Source organism: Mustela nigripes, chromosome 15, assembly GCF_022355385.1.
Source record: "Mustela nigripes isolate SB6536 chromosome 15, MUSNIG.SB6536, whole genome shotgun sequence".
In the NCBI taxonomy this organism is placed as follows: domain Eukaryota; kingdom Metazoa; phylum Chordata; class Mammalia; order Carnivora; family Mustelidae; genus Mustela; species Mustela nigripes.
In genome coordinates, this window is record NC_081571.1 from 81,647,120 (window position 1) to 81,666,848 (window position 19,729).

General features: G+C 43.3%; 1 protein-coding gene across 5 annotated transcripts in view; it reads left to right on the plus strand.

Annotated features, from left to right (window-relative positions):
• The window catches only part of MYO16 (myosin XVI), a 576,627-nt gene that overhangs the window by 439,003 nt on the left and 117,895 nt on the right, over positions 1-19,729 (plus strand). For all 5 annotated transcript variants that reach the window (XR_009400078.1, XM_059378159.1, XM_059378158.1 and 2 more), the window contains exons 25-27: positions 3,574-3,749; positions 6,237-6,317; positions 6,599-6,804. Coding sequence is in view for 4 of the 5 variants with exons in the window: in XM_059378159.1 (XP_059234142.1) it covers positions 3,574-3,749; positions 6,237-6,317; positions 6,599-6,804 (463 nt within the window). In the remaining variant the exon portion in view is untranslated. The remainder of the gene's footprint in view (positions 1-3,573; positions 3,750-6,236; positions 6,318-6,598; positions 6,805-19,729) is intronic.

The window sequence follows — 19,729 nt, forward strand, 5'->3', positions numbered from 1 at the left end:
ACCCTTTTCCCAATTCATTTTCCTCATTTCCCTTCTTTTATTCTGTCTTCTCCGTCCCATTCACCCTGCCTTCCACTCCCCACCATCTCTCCCTGTGTGTGCAAGTGTGCGCAGCATGTGCGTACGGACATACATGTGTGCATGTGTATGTGTGTGTGTGTGTGTGTGCACGTGCATGACATGTGTGTTCTGAATCATTTGAGACCTAGAAAAGGCCTCTTTGGTATGCATCTTGAGCTAAAGACATCATCTTACAAAACAACTGTCTGAGTATTGAACACTGACGCAGTGCTAACATCTAGACCCAAGTCCTATCCCTTTGCCGCTCACTCCAGCAATGGCTCCCATGATGATTTGCCCCAATTCAGGGCAGTCGCTGCATTTAGCTGTCATTTCTCTTCAGTCTTCTTTAATTTGGGACATTCTCTCTGCTTATCTTTTTCTTTTTTTAAATGATACTTACTTATGTATTTATTTTTTTATTGAATTATAGTTAATATAAAAGGTTACATTATGTTCAGGTGCATACATTGATTTAACAGTTCTATACATTATTCAGTACCATGTTAAGCATAGTCACCCTCTGTCATCATAGAGGATTATTTCAGTATTATGGACTATATTCCTTATGTTGCATTTTTCATCTGTGTAAATTATTTTATATCTGGAAGTTTGTACCTCTTAATTCCCTTCACCTGTTTCATTCTTCCAACTCACCTCCTCTCTGGAAATTACCAGTTTTTTCTCTTTATTTAAGAATTATTTTTATATTTTTGTTTGCTTTTATATTCCATATATAAATAAAAATCATATGGTATTCTTTGCCTGCCTATTTCACTTAGCAAAATACCCTGAAGGTCTATCCATGTTGTCCTGAATGGCCAGGTTTCATGCTTTGTTGTGGCTGAATAATATTCCACATCTTCTTTATCCATTCATCTCTTGAGGGACACTTATGTTGCTTCCATATCTTGGCTATTATAGATAACGTTGTAATAAACATAGAGGCATATACATCTTCACATCATTAATGTTTTAATTTTCTTTGGGTAAATGCACAGCAGTGGAATCCTGATACTTCTCTTTTAACTTTTGAAGGATCGTCCATACTGTTTTCCAAAGTGGCTTCACAAATTTACACTCTCATTAGAAGAGTACAAATTCCCTTTTCTTCATATCCTCACCAACACGTACTATTTCTTGGCCTTTTGGTACTAGGCATCTGATTGCTGTGAGATACTACCTCATGGTGGTTTTGATTTCCATGTCCTGATGATTAGAGGTGCTGAAAATCTTTTCATGTGTCTCTTGGCCATTAATATGTCCTCATTTGGAAAAATGTCTTCTTAGGTCCTCTGCCCATTTGTTTATTTTTATTATAATCCCAGTTTGTTCACATACAGTGTTATTAGTTTACAATGTAGTGATTCGACAATTCCATATATCACCCAGTGCTCAACAAGTGCACCCCCAATCCCTATATAACCTATTTAACTTATTTAACCCAACCACCATCTCCCTCCACTATGGTAACCATCGGTTTGTTCTCTGTAATGAAGAGCCTGTTTGTTGGTTTTTCTTTTTCCCCTTTGCTCATTTGTTTTTTTCTTTTTTTTTTTAAATTTAATTTTATTTTTTCAGTGTTCCAAGATTCATTGTTTATGCTCATTTGTTTCTTAAATTCCACATATGAGTGAAATCATATGGTATTTGTTTTTCTCTGACTGACTTATTTCACTTTCTTTCATGACTGTCATTTTAAAACCTAAAGGCCAGTTATTCTGAAGACTGTCTCTCAATCTCGGCTTCTTTGCTGTTGGCTCCCATCGGCATCTGCACACCCCTTCTGGGCAGAAGCCCCACAGAGGAGCTCAACGGTCCTCACCCAACCCAGTCATAGGACGCACTGACTCTTTGAAACACCACTGGTGACACAGCCATGTTAAGGTGACACAATTTAGGTTTCTGTAATGAAAGCTGCTGTTTTTCTCTGTCACTTCATAAGGAAGGTGAGGCAATCAATGTTCTCTTCCACATCAGACATTCACCTGCTGGCTCACATACATGATAGATTCTTGCCCAAATCAACAATTTCTCTGATGGTTGCAAAATCACCATTTTCTACGCCCCATTTTCCCATCAATTGTGACATTCAAATGCAAGAACTCCCCTTTCTCATTAATTAACTAATTAAATTATTAGCAGTATGGGCTCATAGATTCTTATTTTATTAAATGACTCACAATCCATTACTTATCTTATTTTGATACTAACATTGTTCGAGATATGGCCAGTGAGCAGCCCTTCAAGCCAGCTCCGAGGTTCTTCTTCAGGTTCTCGTGATCTTGTTTAGCACCTCCTGATATTCTAGCCTTCCAGAATGTTCCATGATTATTGGCTCTGCCTCCAAATCAGCCCTGTGCCCAAGAAGTCTAGATTTATTTTAGAGAAGAATGGTATTAAGAAACACTGAGGTCTAAGGGCTTGACGAGCTCATTTCTAACTGGGTTGTCTTTGCTCTGAGGCCCCTTCAGAATGAGACAACTGAAGATACGTAGATAAAATATGGGTGTGTAGCTCTATTTGAAAAATCATGAATTTATCCTGCTAGCCCTAAGTTGTATCCAACATCACGGGGCTCCATTTTGCCTTCCTACCTTCCCCAGTTGTTCTTCCCTTTTCTGACACTTCTGCCTAGTTTGTTTATCATGTAGTGACTTTCCTTTACATGCCTTGTCACTAAATATGTTAGTCTGCACAAGCAAAGTCATCTGGGTGTGGGAAAGGTAGAAAAATGGTTTTGCTGGCTCAACAGAGCTAACTAGCTCATGGGTCCACAAGGTCCTAAATGATGTGCACACGACTTTACATTCTAACCCTGTATCATCCTCAAACTAGGTATGTCATGGTCATTTTGTAGGAAAGGAAACTCAACGGTGAGGATTGCGTAAATACAAAGGCAGGTAACAAGAGAAAGGTCTTCTAGAGCGCTCACCGCTGTGTGTGGTTTTCACTATACGATTCCAAATTTAATAGAATTTGTATAACCTCACATGTAAAAGACATTGGCTTTTTATCTTTGTAGCTGAACTGTTTCCCCTAACAACTGGTACAAGCAAATGGAACAGGGTCCCTACAAATGTTCACATACACTGGGAGCTGGGTTAGACCCTGGGACTTGTGTTTCTGGGGTGGGAAGCTGCTGGCAGAAACCACAGGTCTTCATGACTTGGCCAAGAGAATTGAAACCCTGTAGACCCAAGCCAGGCAAGACTGGGTTCCCAAGGCTAGGAGAGTCACAAGGGCTACTCAGAAGGCCAACGGCCAGTGCTGAGATAGAGGACAGGGACACGGATTAGGACTCCTGGTCAGGACAGAGAAGGTCAGAATTCATCAAGTGGTAGGATTGATGGTGGGGAAAACACAATAGGGGCAAAAGGAAAGATGACCTGTCACTTCCGTCTTGCACTGGGAATGTCGAGTGCCTACAGCCCTGGGATGAGGAGTGTGTTTAAAGCTCGGGGACATGATGATTTGAATGCCACTCACAATATCGCTTTATTTCTTTCCTAGCTAGTGAAAATGTCGTGATCCATCATTTGTTCCAGTCGAAACTGTCACAGACAGGATCCCTCGTGTCCTCCTATCCTTCTTTTAAGTTCAGAGGACAGAAATCCACCCTGCTCAGTAAGAAAACGGCAGCTTCTTCAATTATTGGAGAAAACAGGAATTATCTAGAACTCAGTAAGGTAGGAGTTCCTCTGATTCTTGTTAGTACCTTTACTTTCTCTCTCTCTCTCTCTCTCTCTCTCTCTCTCTCTTTTTAAATGCAATTCTGAAAATGGATGGAAACAAATTGATATTTTAATTTCAAAAAGTAATGAAAAGGATCCTGGCAGAAGTATAACCTTAAGAGAGGGGGGCGGTCGAGGAGACTGCAGTAGAGTGAAAATTCAATAGCAAATAGGACATTAGTGATTTTATTGGTTGTCTCTGCAACATCCTATTTGTGCCTTGTCTCGGTGACTGTCCTTTTGATGAATGGGAAGTAACTGCACGGACAGTAGCTTTCCAGGGAATAAACTTCGCTACCTTATTCTGTCGACATTAATCACTTCAGAGGTTTTAGGTCTCTAAACAATAAATTGTAGTTTCTCTTATAGACAGTGTGTATGTTTCTGGAGCTGGAAGTATTTTTTCTGGATAGCATGTGGATTTTAAGCTTACTTTTGTATTATACTAGTTTTAATGTGGACTTGTCCGACACAAGTGTGGTTGTCCTTAAAACATAAAGGTTCTATTTATAAAACAGAGCTACAGATTCAGCGGAGTTGTCTCAAACCAATAGGAAATAGGTAGGAAATGTGTTAGCGTTAAGGATTCAGTGCCTGATGGTAGCCTGGTTTGCTCTGCCTGCCACCAAAACTACGAAGATGAGAAATATGTTTGGGAAGGTGTCCAGGACAATCAATTTTAGAAATTCAGTTGTTGTAGCTTGTTGGAATGCATTTGAGCTTACCAATTAAAATAAAAGCATAATTAAAATCAGCTCTATTTTGGAAGAGTGGCAAGATGTAGATAACATATTAGAGATGAGTGAGTATGTGCACTCTGTGTGTGTGTGTGTGTGTGTGTGTGTGTGTGTGTGTGTAGCCAATGGACCCTACAATTAGGGATCCTTTGATGGAGTCATTCCTGGACTGTCTGAACACAGGAATTCAATTTCACTAAATACAAAGTGGCATATTTTTTACATAAAAAAAAATAAAGAGTTACCCTTCATAAGGAAGATCTCTACTCCTGAGGGTTTCACTGAACCTCCTGGCCCTTCCTTTCTCAGTCAACCTGGAAATCAAGAGCACAGAATCACCACACACCTCTAAACTGTAATTTTTAACCTTAATTATTAAACATTACCAGGCATAGAGGCCATTAGTCTTTTCCCTAAAGGACTGCAAAAGGAAGATAATTCACAGTGGTTCCTCCGCCCAGAAAGGGAAATTGAGTGTTCCATTTCCAGGGATGGAGATTCATTTCTTATGACTCTTCTGTAAGTGTTTCACGCCTCCCTTCTGTGCACACTGCCTTCATCCCTGCACACGCACGCCCGTGACCGGCAGGATGGGCAGGGTCCCCCCACTCTTACCGAGCGTCGCACTTGGCTGGCATCTGTAGAAAACCCGTTGATCTTGGACCAGTCGCCCCTTTCATGTTCCCTTGTCAGGACTGAACATTCCAACTTGACAGTTCATGTCAGTGGAAGGAAATGGGCTGCTTCCGTGCTAGCAACAATACCATATTGACAAGAAGGTTTCATCCGATGTTTTTCTCCTATCAGGACCTCTTTATTGTAATGTAAATGATTGTAGATCAATAGATATGTTGGTCTGAGTCTGTGTGATTTTGTGAAAGGCAATACAGTAGGTCTGTGGCTGGGGCTCCCTTTAACCCCTGGTGGGATTTAATTAATTACCTTCTGCCCTTTCTTTCTTTCCCCATTGGCCTCATTTCCAACTGACTTCTTTTATCTCCATTATCCTTTAATCTCTCCTATGTATGATTTTTTTTTCTTTTAAGAGCTGTATGCAATGACTTATCGAAGAAAATACAGAGTCTTGCCATTTGTCAGATAGGTAATCTACTACTCCTTTGAGCAGTTAAAAAGAAAAAGAGAAGAGGAAGGTCAAGAAAAATAGAATGGGAAGAAATTGATTGTGGTTAACTTAAGGGAACAAACCAGGGATTGCTAGAACGTCTGGTTTTGTAACACACATGACTATCTGTTTGCCGGGCAGGAAGCTACCACTTCTGGATAAACACGTGCGACGGCAGCACAAGGCACTCGCGTGCGCTTGTTGCCCACTGAAGAAGAGTCAGCTCTTGGCCTCAGGGCTCAGATGGGCCAGGACGCAGCTTCAGTGTACTCGAGAGGCGGGCAGCTGTGGTATTATTTAACAAGTAGCTGCCCATGTCCCCAGTTAGAGTACCATCGCCGGGAATCCTTTGGTACTGAATGTTACAGTCTGCTGTAGATCTGTGCCGCCCTGTGAGTGAATTCACTCACGTGGGTGGGAGGCTGGCTTTCTTTCTTCTCTGTGGACTTTAGGAAAATACTATGAAAATCACTGTGCTGTATGCTTGAAACAAGTGTCAATGATACTTCAATGAAAAGTAAAGGACTACATACTTCAATAAATAAATTGCTCTTGCTTTATTTCCTTTTATTTTCATGACAGTTACTAAAGAAGAAAGGAACCTCCACATTTCTTCAGCGACTGGAACGGGGAGGTCCTGTCACCATTGCATCGCAACTCCGGGTTAGTGGGTTTTGTGGTTTTCCAAAAGTGAGATTTTGATTTTATCAACTGTAGAGGGTATATGTATATTTTTCCCCATTTTTGACCCCTTGAGTACCCTCAAATAAAAGTAAGCACTCAATGTGCACGCACGCGCGCACACACACACACAGACTCACGCCACAGAGACTTCATAATAAAAGAGTTACAGATCAAAGATAAACATTTTTATTGAAAAGCTCTTTATATTTGCCATCAGTGTCGTCTTTGGAGAATAAGCTGTGTTTTGCTTCTCTCCTTAGAAATCTCTAACGGATATTATCGGAAAACTTCAGAAGCGGACTCCACACTTTATTCATTGCATCAAGCCCAATAACTCAAGGCTGCCAGATACTTTTGATAATTTTTATGTGTCTGCTCAGCTACAATATATTGGGGTCCTGGACATGGTGAAGACCATCCGATACGGTTACCCTGTTCGCCTTTCCTTCTCGGATTTCCTGTCAAGGTAAATTCTGCTCTTGAAACATTATGTATGTGCTCGGTGTGACATCCTGCTGACGTGCTAGCAAGGGTCTCCTGTTTTGTTCTTTGTTTCAGGCCTTGGTTTTATTGTGTATACAGTTGACTCTTTGAACCATGGGGGAGGTTGGGGTGCCTGCCCCCACACGCACCGTGGGAAATCAGTGTGTAACTTCTGATCCCCACGCAGCTTAACTACTAACTGCTGACCAGAAGCCCTACCGATAACACAAACAGTGGATTAACATACATTTTGTGTGTTATACATATTATATACCATATTCTTACAATAAAGTAAGCCAGAGAAAAGAAGATGTTATTCTGAAAATCCTAAGGGAGAGAAAATACATCTACGGTGCTGTACTATATTTATATACAACAATCTCCGTCTAAGTGGGCCCACACAGTTCAAACCTGTCTTGTTAAAGGTTCAAATACATTCTTCTAAGCCCAGTAAACAAAATACTCTGGGAAACAATGAAACGCACTGAGCAAGCTTTTTGTAAAAAGTTATAGAACTTTGATACCTTGGAAACCGTTTTCATGTTACTTTATGTGAGTAGATTTTCTTGGATTTAAAGATTTCTAAGATTGTTGCATGTAATGTTTACTCAAAATTTTTTATTTAAAAGAATATAGGGGCCCCCAGCTGCCTCAGTCAGTAGGACATCCAACTCCTGATTTCAGCTCAGGTCATGATCTCAGGGTTGTGAGATCAAGCACCACGTCAGGCTCCACACTAGGCATGGAGCCTGTTAAGGGTCCCTGTCTCTCCCTCCCTGCCCTAAAAAAAAAAAAAAAGAAGAAGGAGATTCTCTCCCTCTGCCCCCCTCAAAAATAAAAATAAAAGAACGTATATATGTGATTATTTTCTCCCTTATGTCCATGAAAAAAATATTTTTCTACATCAGAGAAACTACTCTCATTGGCCAAATCTAGCCCCCACCCCTATTTTTATAAATAAAGTTTTATTGCAACACAGGCACTGGTGAAAATAATGACAATGTTTGTTCTTAGGCAATTACAAAATAATAGGGAAGTAAGCAAAAAAAAAAAAAAAGAGAATGAAAGAAAGAAAGAAAAGAAAAAAAAGAAAAAAATATTTAGTAATCCTGTATAAAAGAAGGTAAAGTTTTAAAATAATATGGATATAAAGTATTATCAATATTATAAGAATAAAATGTAGCATTTCTGGTTCAAACTAACTGTACAACTAGTATGGAAAATCTAGTCGACAAACCATTTATTTAAGAAAAGAGATTTGGGGGCACCTGGGTGGCTCAGTGGGTTAAGCCTCTGCCTTCGGCTCAGGTCATGATCTCAGGGTCCTGGGATCGAGCCCCGCATGGGACTCTTTGCTCGGCAGAGAGCCTGCTTCTTCCTCTCTCTCTGCCTGCCTCTCTGCCCACTTGTGATCTCTATCACTCAAATAAATAAATAAAATCTTTAAAAAAAAAAAAGAAAAGAAGATTTAATACTTGGTTGACCAGAAGTTCCACTTGAGCCACTAGCATGAAGAAGCTGCTAACTGGAAACAAGGTATTTGAATTGCTCTATTTCCCCAGCAGAAGACGGTGAACGTGACTGTGTGTCCCCATGTATGTATCTATATTACATATCGCAATGATTAGGAAATGCTTTCTGCCTTGTTGTTTCTTTTCTTTTTTTTTTTTTTCCCCTAAGTCTACTTTGACGTATATACTCAACCAGGACCTCTAGGAAAAGAGTGTATGAAATAATGTCTTTTAAAACTAAGTACAGCATTTCACATATATGCATCTCTTGTCTACCATGACCTCTAGGCAGGGACCACGTCTTACACAATAACAATTACTGGGCATTGTGTTTAACCAGCGCTTTCAGAATGAACCTAGCCTTGCAGATTGTTCTTTATTCAACTTAAAGAAATATTTCTATATAACAGAGACTATAGCCACAGTTTGTTTAAAAGAGTAGCAGGGATGAGAAATAATATTTTTTGGTAAATCTTTGCATTGCTTTTACCAGCCCCTTATTTAAAAGAAATATGATTTCTACTTATCCTTATTTTCAGTGGCATATCAATAGAGATGGAATTATTCATTTACATTAGTGGAAATTTGCCACCATATTTTTTTTAAGTAGGCTCCATGCCCAGCATGGAGCCCAATGTGGGGCTTGAACTCCCCACCCTGAGATTAAGACCTGAGCTAAAATCAAGAGTTGGAGGCTTAACCGACTGAGCCACGCAGGCATCTTGCCACCCTCTTCCTTAAATGAAGGATGCCAGTGTGGGCTATTGTCACAAAACACACTGGTCCATGCAGAGATGACCCATTTCTACAGAACTGGAATAAAATATAAATCACATACTGTCATGTCAGGAAATAACATAATTTTTGTATTTGAGTGTAGTTGACATGCAGCGTTACCTAAGTTTCAGGTGTAGAGCGTAGTGGTTCCACTATAATTTAATATTTATTTAGAAAGCTCATCAGAACTTTGACATTGCCCCAGGCAATCAAGCATCATTATATAAACAGAGATTAAAGGTGCAATTTAATAGGAAGTTTTGCTTGCCAAAACTTCCTATTAAATTGATAACTGATAACAGATGTATTGTTCCTATGTAAAATACTTATTTTCTCTTCCTATCACCTTGTCTTAATTGTTAGAGAATAAAACCCGTTGAAAACCAATTACTTTGTTTAGTACACGGAAAGGGATACAATCGCCACAAATGTATCAGATTGAGAAGCAAAAGATGTCCTGTGGTGAAGCAAGCACCTACTTATCTGAATGGCGTTTATTTTTCCTGAAATCCAACATGACACTAAATGGGGATAATGACATTCCTGTGGAATCTGTAGGTGGATGTGATGATATTGCAAATTTGCTTTGTGGTATTTCGGCTTTAATAACTGTCGATCATTCTGAGACTTCCTAACTGAGGCTGGAGAATCGCATTAGTCTAGCGAATCCAGTTTTGATTAAATGTAGAGGTATGCCTGCTGAGCGTTTGCCTAATAGCATCAGTAGCTTCCCGGGGGGAATGATAAAGATGTAAGGTCCTGCCTTCCACAACGAAAGACTCTGCAAGTTTGGACATACGAGAAAAAGGAAAGGAGCATCATGATCCACAACCGGTGTCCTGTTACTCTGAGCTAAGTCGTACATCGCTCAAAATTCATAGGCTGAAGCTCTCACCCCCACTGTAAGTGCACTTGGAGATGGGGCTTGTGGGAGGGAATCCGCGTGGAGTGAGCCCAGGGGCTAGAGCCCTGATCCTACAGCATTAGTGTCCTTGTGACAGGAGTCATCAGAGAGCAGGTGCTCTCTGTGTGTGTGCTATGTGAGGACACAGCGAGACGGCAAGGCAGGAGGCAGGAGGAGACCTCCATGGAAACTAAATTGGCCGGCGCCTTGACCTTGGACTTCCCAGACTCCAGAACTGTGAGAAAATAAACTTCTGTTGTTAAGCTGCCTAGTCAGTGGTATTTTGTGACGGCAGAGGAGGCTGGCGAGGGTACCTGGTCTTGTAGGATGTGTTTCCGTGGCGTCCATGGTCGTCAAGCTGGACGGATGACGTTGGGAAATTGTTGGTGCTTGTTCTTGCTATGAAATGCTCTTGTGTTTAGTTTAGATGAAATGCTTTTGTGTTAGTGGAAGCAAGCAGAGTTTAGGTGCACGTATCCTGTGGTTCCAAAACCTCTCTCATTCTTCTTGCCTTTGTGTCCATTTACTCACAGTATTTACTTGATATTCAGGATTCACTCGGGCATTCCCTCCTTTGGAGAATCTTTCATAGATTCCTAAATTGCTTGGTCTCTCTCCTCGATGCTTCAGAAAATGCTTGAGCAAGACAGTTGTGGTACACTGCCTGGAAATAGTCCTTTACGGCCAACCTCCACCACTGGACCAGAGTGAGCGGACCACAGCCCTTGGGCGAGATCTGGCCTGTCACCTACTTTCATACGGCCTGAGAGCGAAAAATGTCTCATGCGTCGTTAAATTGTTATATTTCGAATAATTAGCGACGTACTTCATAATGTCCTCAGTGTTGTCTCCTGGCATGCAAAAGGCTGAAACGCTGAGTCTCTCACCCCTTCCAGAACATATTTGCTGCCCACAGGAGACCATAGGCTGCTTGCATGACAGACAGGTCCTACTGCATGCCTGGACTCTAGCAGAACGCCTGCCACCCTTCGTGCTTCTCGAGCCCGCTCAGTGACACTGAGCGGAATGGCTCTCATACGCTCTTCCATGTCAATGACTTTCCCTAATGTCGGTCTGGCTCATGAAATTTTTCAGATGACTTTGTAAAGGACAGCTCTCAGCAGTGATCCTGCGGAAGATAAAATCCCACGTCCATGGCCTGTAACAGCAAAACTTTCTCTCTTGTACTCATTTATGTGACTTGGAAGTAGTACAGCGAAGCTCAGCCCAGCTCTGATACGAGAGTCTTTTCCCTGATGGTCCCAGGAAGAGGTGGGACGTGGCCTTTCTGTGTCAGAGGGAGAGGAGAAACGGCCGGAATGCCTGTTACAACAGCTGCCGGGCTGTGGCACTTGTCACTTGCTTATATTCCATTGCCTAAAGGCAATCTGTGGGCCAAGGCCAACAGGAATAGGTGGGAAAATGTTTTACTCCTTGGAGAAACTATACAACACACAACCAACCCCTGGCTCCGTTCATCTGTCACTATGTAGCAAACATCACAAAACTTCATGATGTAAAACAATGTGTTATTTCTCCTGCTTCTGTGGGTTCACTGGGCTCAGGTGAGCAATTCTTGCTTGGGGTCTTCCAAAAGTTGCAGCCAGATAGCAGAAGACTCTCCTGTTAGCTGGGCTGGACGTGCACGATGGCCTCTTCGCTCATGTGCCTTGGTGCTCCTCCAGCAGCACAGTCTGGAACTCTTCCCTGGCAGCTCCCAGTTCTTGGGACAAGAAGGGAAACTTGAAGTTCTAGAAGCTGGGCCTGGAACTGGGCCATCATCGCTCCCCTTGTGTTTTCTTGGTCAAACAGTTGCAGACCAACCCAGGTCTACCCCTGGAAGAAGCAATGGATGGTGGCCAATGTCAGAACCAGCTACCGTATCCCCTTGAAGGGAGAACATGCAAATAATTGGGAACAATAAGAAAGAGCTTCCACCGCTGCCCCGATGTGTAAGAATTCCTATTATTTCATCTCTTCCCAATAAGTATATGTGACTTCAATGTGTTGAATAATGTTACACCATCATGGTTTTGTTTTTGTTTGTTTGTTTTTTTTCCAATTCTAGAATTGAGGGAAGTATAATATGAAGCAATGCTAAGGAAATTTTTTTAAGGTTTTATTTATTTGACACAGAGAGAGCATGAGCAGGGGAAGCAGCAAAGGGAGAGGGAGAAGCAGACCCCCTGTTGAGCAGGGAGCCTGATGTGGGGCTCGACCCCAGGACCCTGAGACCCTGACCTGAGCCAGGACTGACTGAGCCACCCAGGCACCCCTAGGGAAATTATTTCGAGAAGTCCTTCAAGGAATGGTACCCTGCATTTTACCTTGTAAGGTGTGGTACCATCATTTTCCAGAACTTTCTTTGAGTTCTGGGATTGCGACATCGTAAAGAACACCTCTTCCCAGTGGGAAGTCGGCCCATGGCGTGTCTCACTCCTGTAAGTCTCTGCTTTGCTCAGAGCACGAGGCTCTCACGCTTTATCTTCTTCCAGAAACGACAGGGAAATCTTTTGGAATCTACCTCTGGATGCGGGGGGACAAGCCTGGGGCTCATGCCCGCCGCTCATCTATGGACTGACTTACGGTTGCCAGGGGAGAGCAGGACATCACTCCAGGCTTCACCCTTTGGGGCCGTGACCTTATTTGGGAAAGACAGAAAGACGTGCCCTTGAGAAGCGCCCCCAGTAGTGGTATTATGCTTGGCGTGGTGAGGGAGAATGACCTGTCCTCTGAGACTGTCACTGGATGAGATCCCTCCTAGAAATAGTCTGAATGTTGAGCTTGTTTCAATGACACAGTTGTTGCCGAAAGGTCAGGCTGTGGAAGCTCACAGCCCTGATGGGAAATTGGGTGCCAGGAGACAGTTGAAGGAAGCCACACTTCGGTTTCTTGGACTCAGCCCACGGGGAAGGCAGCTGCCCAGTGAACCAGCATTGCCAGAGCCGTAGGTCTGAGCTGGAATCTTCTAGAAGTTCTCCTTGTGACATGGATAGGCTGCCAGGTGCTGTCCATGCATCTTTAATAGAAACGTGAATTAGTAAGTTCAGGAGCCGTTAAATGTCCTAAAAGCTTTAATTGGCAAATCCTTTGGGGGTGGTCGTGCCAAGGCTGACCGTATTCTTCCTGCTACAACTCATCTCAGGGCTTCATGAAGTCCGGGAGGAGAGGACTGGTGACTCTTCAGTGAAATGGGGAAGTGGGAAGAGAAGGGTCAGCATGGGTTCTAGAAGCCATTTCAGTTGAAGCATCATTCTCTCTTTATTGGGAACCTGTTTGGGGGCTCAGTGGGTTGTGAATCATCATTTCCCCCACAATCTACTCAGGGCATGTGTGAACTTTTTCTAGAAAAGGCCACATGGTCATGGTTGTCAGCTGCAGGCCTCGAGGTCACTCCTGCCTGTACCCGGCTCCGCGTGGGGCCCCGCGCAGCTGCCAACGGCATGTGGGGGACAGACCCACAGGAACAGAGTGCAGGTGGTTTGGGCCCCAGGGCAGCTGACCCCGTATCTAGGCCCATCCCCCCTTTCCAGTGGAGCTGGGGAACCGTGTCTATAGAAAGGGGACAGAGAGGGAAAGGTGACTGAGGTTTGCTTCTGCGCTTCCGTGACTTGGCTCGGGGGTCTGGTCCCGGGGTCAGTATCCCTTGTCTGTTTCTGCCTCCCATGCTCGTCCCTCATGTCCTCGTGGAGCGTCCTGCTGACTCAGATGTCACTCGGGTGGGAGGTCCTCCCCGTGTGCGCGGAGGCCTGCTGTGGGTCACACGCCCCAGATCGCCGCTCCAGGCTCGTTACTCTGGTCCTCAGAATAAGGTTCCACACAACTACTCTTATTACCCAGATACGGGTTAGTTATGTCCTTACGAGTCACCAGCTTTGGCTGAAATATGCCTCAGGCGCATTCATCCGCATGGCGGAGGCCGGGCACTGTGCTGCACTGTCCCCAAGGGTCACTCATTTCGCCCTCATTCCCCCCCGGGCTGCTGTTACTGCAGCATTTGTTTGCCCTCGGAGCAAACCCCGGTCCCCAGGGACTTGGGTACCGGCTCACCCCTCTCACCCCAGAGGGTGTCTCTAGCCAGTCCGCGGCACTGGTGTGGCCTTGACGACGGCCTTGTCCCCGTGTGCTCACGTTCCCCACGCCCTCCTCCTGCTGGAAGAGCAGGAGCCCCCGAGCAGCACCCTGACCTCCATGGGGAAAAGAAATCCCTGGAGATGTCTCCGGATGCAGACCTGGGCCCTTCGTTCTGCATTTCTTTTGCTCTGCTTCCTGAAAAACAACCCAGTTAGCTTCGTGGGGTTCACGGCCACCAGCATCCCTTGTCCTCACCAGCAACCGTGCATGGTCATGCAGCGGCAACGGGGCAGCTGGCTGATGGAGAATGGGCTGGTGAATCATGACTTCTGGAAAGTGAGCTCCAAGTGAGTAAGAAAAGTGATCCTTGCAAGTGGAGAATTGCACGATTTCATGTAAAATAAGAAAAAAGTGAACACAAAAAATATTTTACAATTTTTTTTATTATTTTTTTTTATTATGTTAGTCACCATATAGTACATCAGTAGTTTTTGATGCCGGGTTCCTAAATTCATGGCTTATGCACCACACCCAGTGCTCCAGGCAATATGTGCCCTCCACAATACCCACCACCAGGCTCTCCCCACCCCCACCCCCTCCCCTCCAAAACCCTCGGTTTGTTCCTCGGAGTCCACAGTCTCTCATGGTTCGTCTCCGTCTCTGGTTTCCCCTGCTTCGTTTTTCCCTTCCTTCTCCTAATGTCCTCATGCTATTCCTCATGTTCTGCAAATAAGTGAAACTATCTGATAATTGACTTTCTCTGCTTGAGAACTTTCTAACAGTTCCTTGGAAAAATACTCCACACTGACCAGTCTAAAATAATTTACTAAATAATTCCACTCCAGTAAGCATCCAACATGAAACGAATGAAATCAGGATGATTGTGCTGTTCTAGGAAAATAGACAGGAAGCTACAGGAATTCATTATTTTAACGATTAATTCTATTGTATTTCTAAAACAGTTTTATAAGAACATTAGAAATTCAGTCCCAGAATTCCGAATCTTATTATTCATTACTTGATTTATATGCGCTTCCCCATGCCCCCTCCACTGATCTATCACCATGTTTTTAATTATAAGTTATGTTTGGCAAAACATAATCACAAAATGATCTTGCTTTTAGAGCCAAACCAGCTTTAAATACTTACCCATAAGTTACTTGTTTCATACTTAGAAATTATTTAATTCTGTTTATAGGACAACAGTGGTTTTTAATGTGGCCCTTAGTGGGTAGTTTTCATGGATTCTATGTGAATGATCTCAGTGATTCAGGAGTCTACAAAGAACCTCAGGTTGTCATTGGGATCTTTGAAGAGACCTAATCAATAGTATCTTTATCCTTATTCAATTTTTGACCAAAGTGGGAAGACAAAATGATCAAAATGTCACCTTTAAAGACAGCACTTGGCATAAGAGCCAACAGTTCCTGCTAACAGAACCAACCCTAAGACTGGCCAGACTGACCCTCAGTTACAGACAGCGCGGACTCAGCCACACTTCCCCATGAGGGGGGCTGTTTGGGGAAGGCTTGGAGCCTGGAGAAACTGAGGAAGACCACGGTGAGCCAGGAGCAGTTGTCTATTATGAGCAGCTGAGAAGGCTCTGTATTTTTCTCACCAAAACTGCCAGTCACATTAGTCCACCGCCACATCCTCCCTTACGAAGTGGGCAGGATTAGGAGAGCGTTGTCTGCCTGCATCTCTAAGGAACCAGTTGAAAAGAAGAGGAAGGGCCTTGGTGAATCTCTGCGGTGTTTTGTGTTCGAGGGTGTTGGACTCCTCCAGTAAACCTGTCAACAACCTTGGGGTGAGGCCAGTCCCCTGAGGGGACATGCCGTCCTTCATGAACACCCCACTGCATCTTTGTGTACCTTCTGGGGCCACTGACAAGCAATATAGATTTTGCACCCAAAGACTCTGAAGTGGCCCAACAGTGCATTACTTTAATGGGTTTCAAGGACACTCTGTATTCATGGCTAAGTGCGTTTTATTTCCAGTTACAAACCCTGTCTAGACAGTGTCCAGCTGAGTCTGTCAGAGATTCTGCAATCCCAAATAAATGGAAATATTCAAATAAAACAAAAGAGCAACTCAGATAATAAAATCCCAGTAGCCTAGATATTCCCCAAATTTGACTGTACATCTTCTTCCACTATTAAGATCCCCGTGAGAAATGAAAGTTCAAAGATTAATACGTCTTGTAAATGAAAGTCCAGAAATGTTCAGTTCCAAAGGAATTAAAGTCCCAAATCTGATTATCTTGCCTTGTTGAGTGAAATGTCCAGAATTCCATGCACATAAGTTAAATTTCTATTTCTGAATCACTCTTCCTGGCTTCTCCCTTGGCTCCAATGAGCTAGAGAACTTCCAGGTATCCTGGCTGAGCTGGGGACCCTAGCATGACCCGAGCGAGCCATCAGTCACTGTGTTGGTCACAAAACACTACAGACTCATGGCTTCAACAACAGATAGTTATTTTCTCCCAGTCCTGGAGACTGGAAGTCCAAGATCAAGAAGCCAGCAGGGCTTGTCTGGTGAGGGCTCTCCCCTTAGACTGTAGACAGCTGCTTTCCTACCATGAGCCCTACTGCCTTTCCAGGAAGCGTGAACACCAAGGGAACGAGAGAGTGAGGATCAGAGATGGAGAAGCGACAGAGAGACAGAGCAAGAATGCACGCAAAATCCTACTGAATCAGGACTCCATCCTCAGGACCTCCCATAACCTAAATTTTCTCCTACGAGAAGACCCTATCGACAGATTCAGTCTCCAAATACTGGGTCAGGGCTTCAAAATATGAATTCAAGGGGGGGGCGGGATGGGACAACAAACACTCAGTCCCTCGTAGTCGTCCTTCCCGATGAGACTAATTCGACATTGCGTGTTGTGTTGACTCAGTGCCTGGTCCCTGATCACCTCCATGTTGAGACACCCAGGACTAAATAGTGGAAGGGAGCTTATTCATACACACTAACTTCGTCATACACACTAAATGTAGGAACCTATCCCTAGTAGATTTCTCTCTAGAGAGCAGGATACCACAGGCAGAATGTTCTAGAATCTAATACTGTTTGTCGCCAGTGACCAGGGTGACTCTGTAGTTTATCGACCAAACCAGGACACATTTTACAGCGAAATTTAATTAATTTTGACAGGAATGCAGGTATCAACTGGGACCACCCCTGGCAAACCAGGACATTGGCCACCCTACCCACCCTGCCCCCACCTGCTCATGAGTCTTGGCACATTGCCAAGAATCTTTAATCTCCTGCATCCCTGGTAGACACAAGCTCTCTTAAGGAAACCTTCTCCTGTGTGCACGTAATAGGTGGCTAGCCAGTATTTGTTGGATGAACTAAGGCATGAATTAGGAATGTTTTATTTTCGGTACAGTTTTATAGCTGAGCTCTAAATTCGGTTCCAATATGGAGTATTCATTGATATCCTCTTTAAGATTCATTAGTGGCCAAAGAACTGTCCATAGCTAACCAGCTTAAAATGTTTGCTCGAATTATGCTGAGATATTTTCATTTCTGGACATCCCTGTAGACTTGAGCACAAGACAATGGTCCCAGGTTTGCCTTTGTCATAGTTTAATAATATTCTCACACTCCTCCAAAATATCGTGAGTCATTCCCTGAGATTTCTAGTCATATGATAGCTATCTAACAGTACTGGATGTGTACTCCCATGTTGGTTTAAGAAATAGCTTTATTTTATGACTTTCTCCTCTGTTCTTTGAAATGCTCTGTTAACGAAAGGCAGTTTCTGTGGTACCACAGGGATGGAGGACCAATTTATGCAGTAGAAATGTATTTAGGAATAAAAACATCAAATCACAGTAGACTCTACTGATGATCTATGTTTAGGGAGATGCTATTTTTAACTGAGTAATTTACAGTTAGAGCTGACCCACTTTGTGCTCTTCCTACAATGTGCTCACTTGAACCCTCTACTCTAACTATATTGTTGTAAAACCCTATTACAAAGCCTGAAAACTTACTTTCGTGGTGATTTAATAAGTAAGTATTTATATTATATGAAATAAAGACTTCTACATTGAGCAGAATGTATTCAACTTCAGAATAAAGGCAATTTGTCTTATTGTTAGGAAGCCCATCATTTTTAGAAAATCGTAGTTTTAAAAATATGGTGATGATAACATGGTTTTAAGCTTTAATATTCTTTCAAATCTCTCCCAGCGTGTTTCTGTGGAGGGCCTCAGCTACTTTCTGTAGATCTGGAGAAGTGGGATCTCTGATATTAGGCAGGAACTTATAAAATATTCAAAACAATGAAATCTGCAGAAAAATGAATCCTACAGAGTGACCCGAAAATTGTCAATGCACATAGTGAGGGACTCCAGAGGAAAGTACTTTAATAGGAATAATATGAACTATCTCAACTGACAGATGGTTAGTGATAGGGGCAGTGTGACTTTTTTCCAGCTCTGATCATCATGACACAGAACAGTCACAGTCCCATTCAGGAAGTTGAATACCAAGTGTGGCATTCATCATATTCATGGGCTGCCTTTTTGAAGAAAATTCTTTCAGGTCTCTGCAAAGCTAAGAAATAGAAGGCATCATTTATACATTAAATTCACTAAGGCAATAATTATTTAACATGACAGGAAAACAAGCAAGTTGTATCCACACATGTTGCATTAGAGATGCACACATCATTTCAAAATTGACTTTTACAGAATTATCAGGGAAAACCTTTTTATTGATTGATTTGTTTGGAGAAGAGCATGCATGAGCCAGTGGGGGAGGGGGAGGGAGAGAAACAGAGAGAATCTTACTAGCACTCCACGCCCAGCATGGAGCCCGGTGCAGGGCCCAGTCTGATGACCCTGATGACCCTAAGAACTGGGACTTTCTACAAGGAAAGAGTGTCAGGGATCATGACCAGAGCTGAAACCAAGAGTCAGATGCTTACCCGACTGAGCCCCCCAGGCACCCATGAAAAAACTTTAAAAGGTATCATTAATACCATGGGCTATTAAAAAATCAACAGGCCCTGTCCCAGCGAAGGGTATATTTGGAGAAAGTGCAGATACGGGGTGATCTGTTTTCCATGCCCAGTATACTCCCGTGTCAAGACCAACATCAATGCCATAACCATCTTGTCACGCCAGGGTTAAACAGTTCAACCCTGCTTAACTAGACACTTTTATGCATTGATTTCTAATTCTTTATTACGCTTTGACCATTGCTGCAGAGGAAGCATGTCCACGTACTGATACAGGACACGCATGGTCCCCAGCACCAGTCCAGTGGCCTTATGCGACGGTTGATTGAAGATCTGTGTTCCAGTCAGGTTTCCTGGGTCCCGGTCACTCAAGCCTCCCGGTACAGGGTGGAGGCTCTTAGTCAATACTGTCTTGACGCAAGTCCACCGAGGACGGTTAATTTCAACGTGCCATCCTGTAACGCATGTTAGAAACGGGGTGTTAATGGTAATTTTCCCATTCCGGCTCCTCATTATTGGCAGAGGAAGATCTGGAAGAAAGAAAGTTTCCTCTTCCCATTATTACCAAAATACCACCTCGCGTCTTATTTAGACACAGCCTTAGTGTTCCACGCTGGTCTCTTATTTTAGATCGTGTCCCCAGCACCTGACGCAGGGCCCGATACAAGAT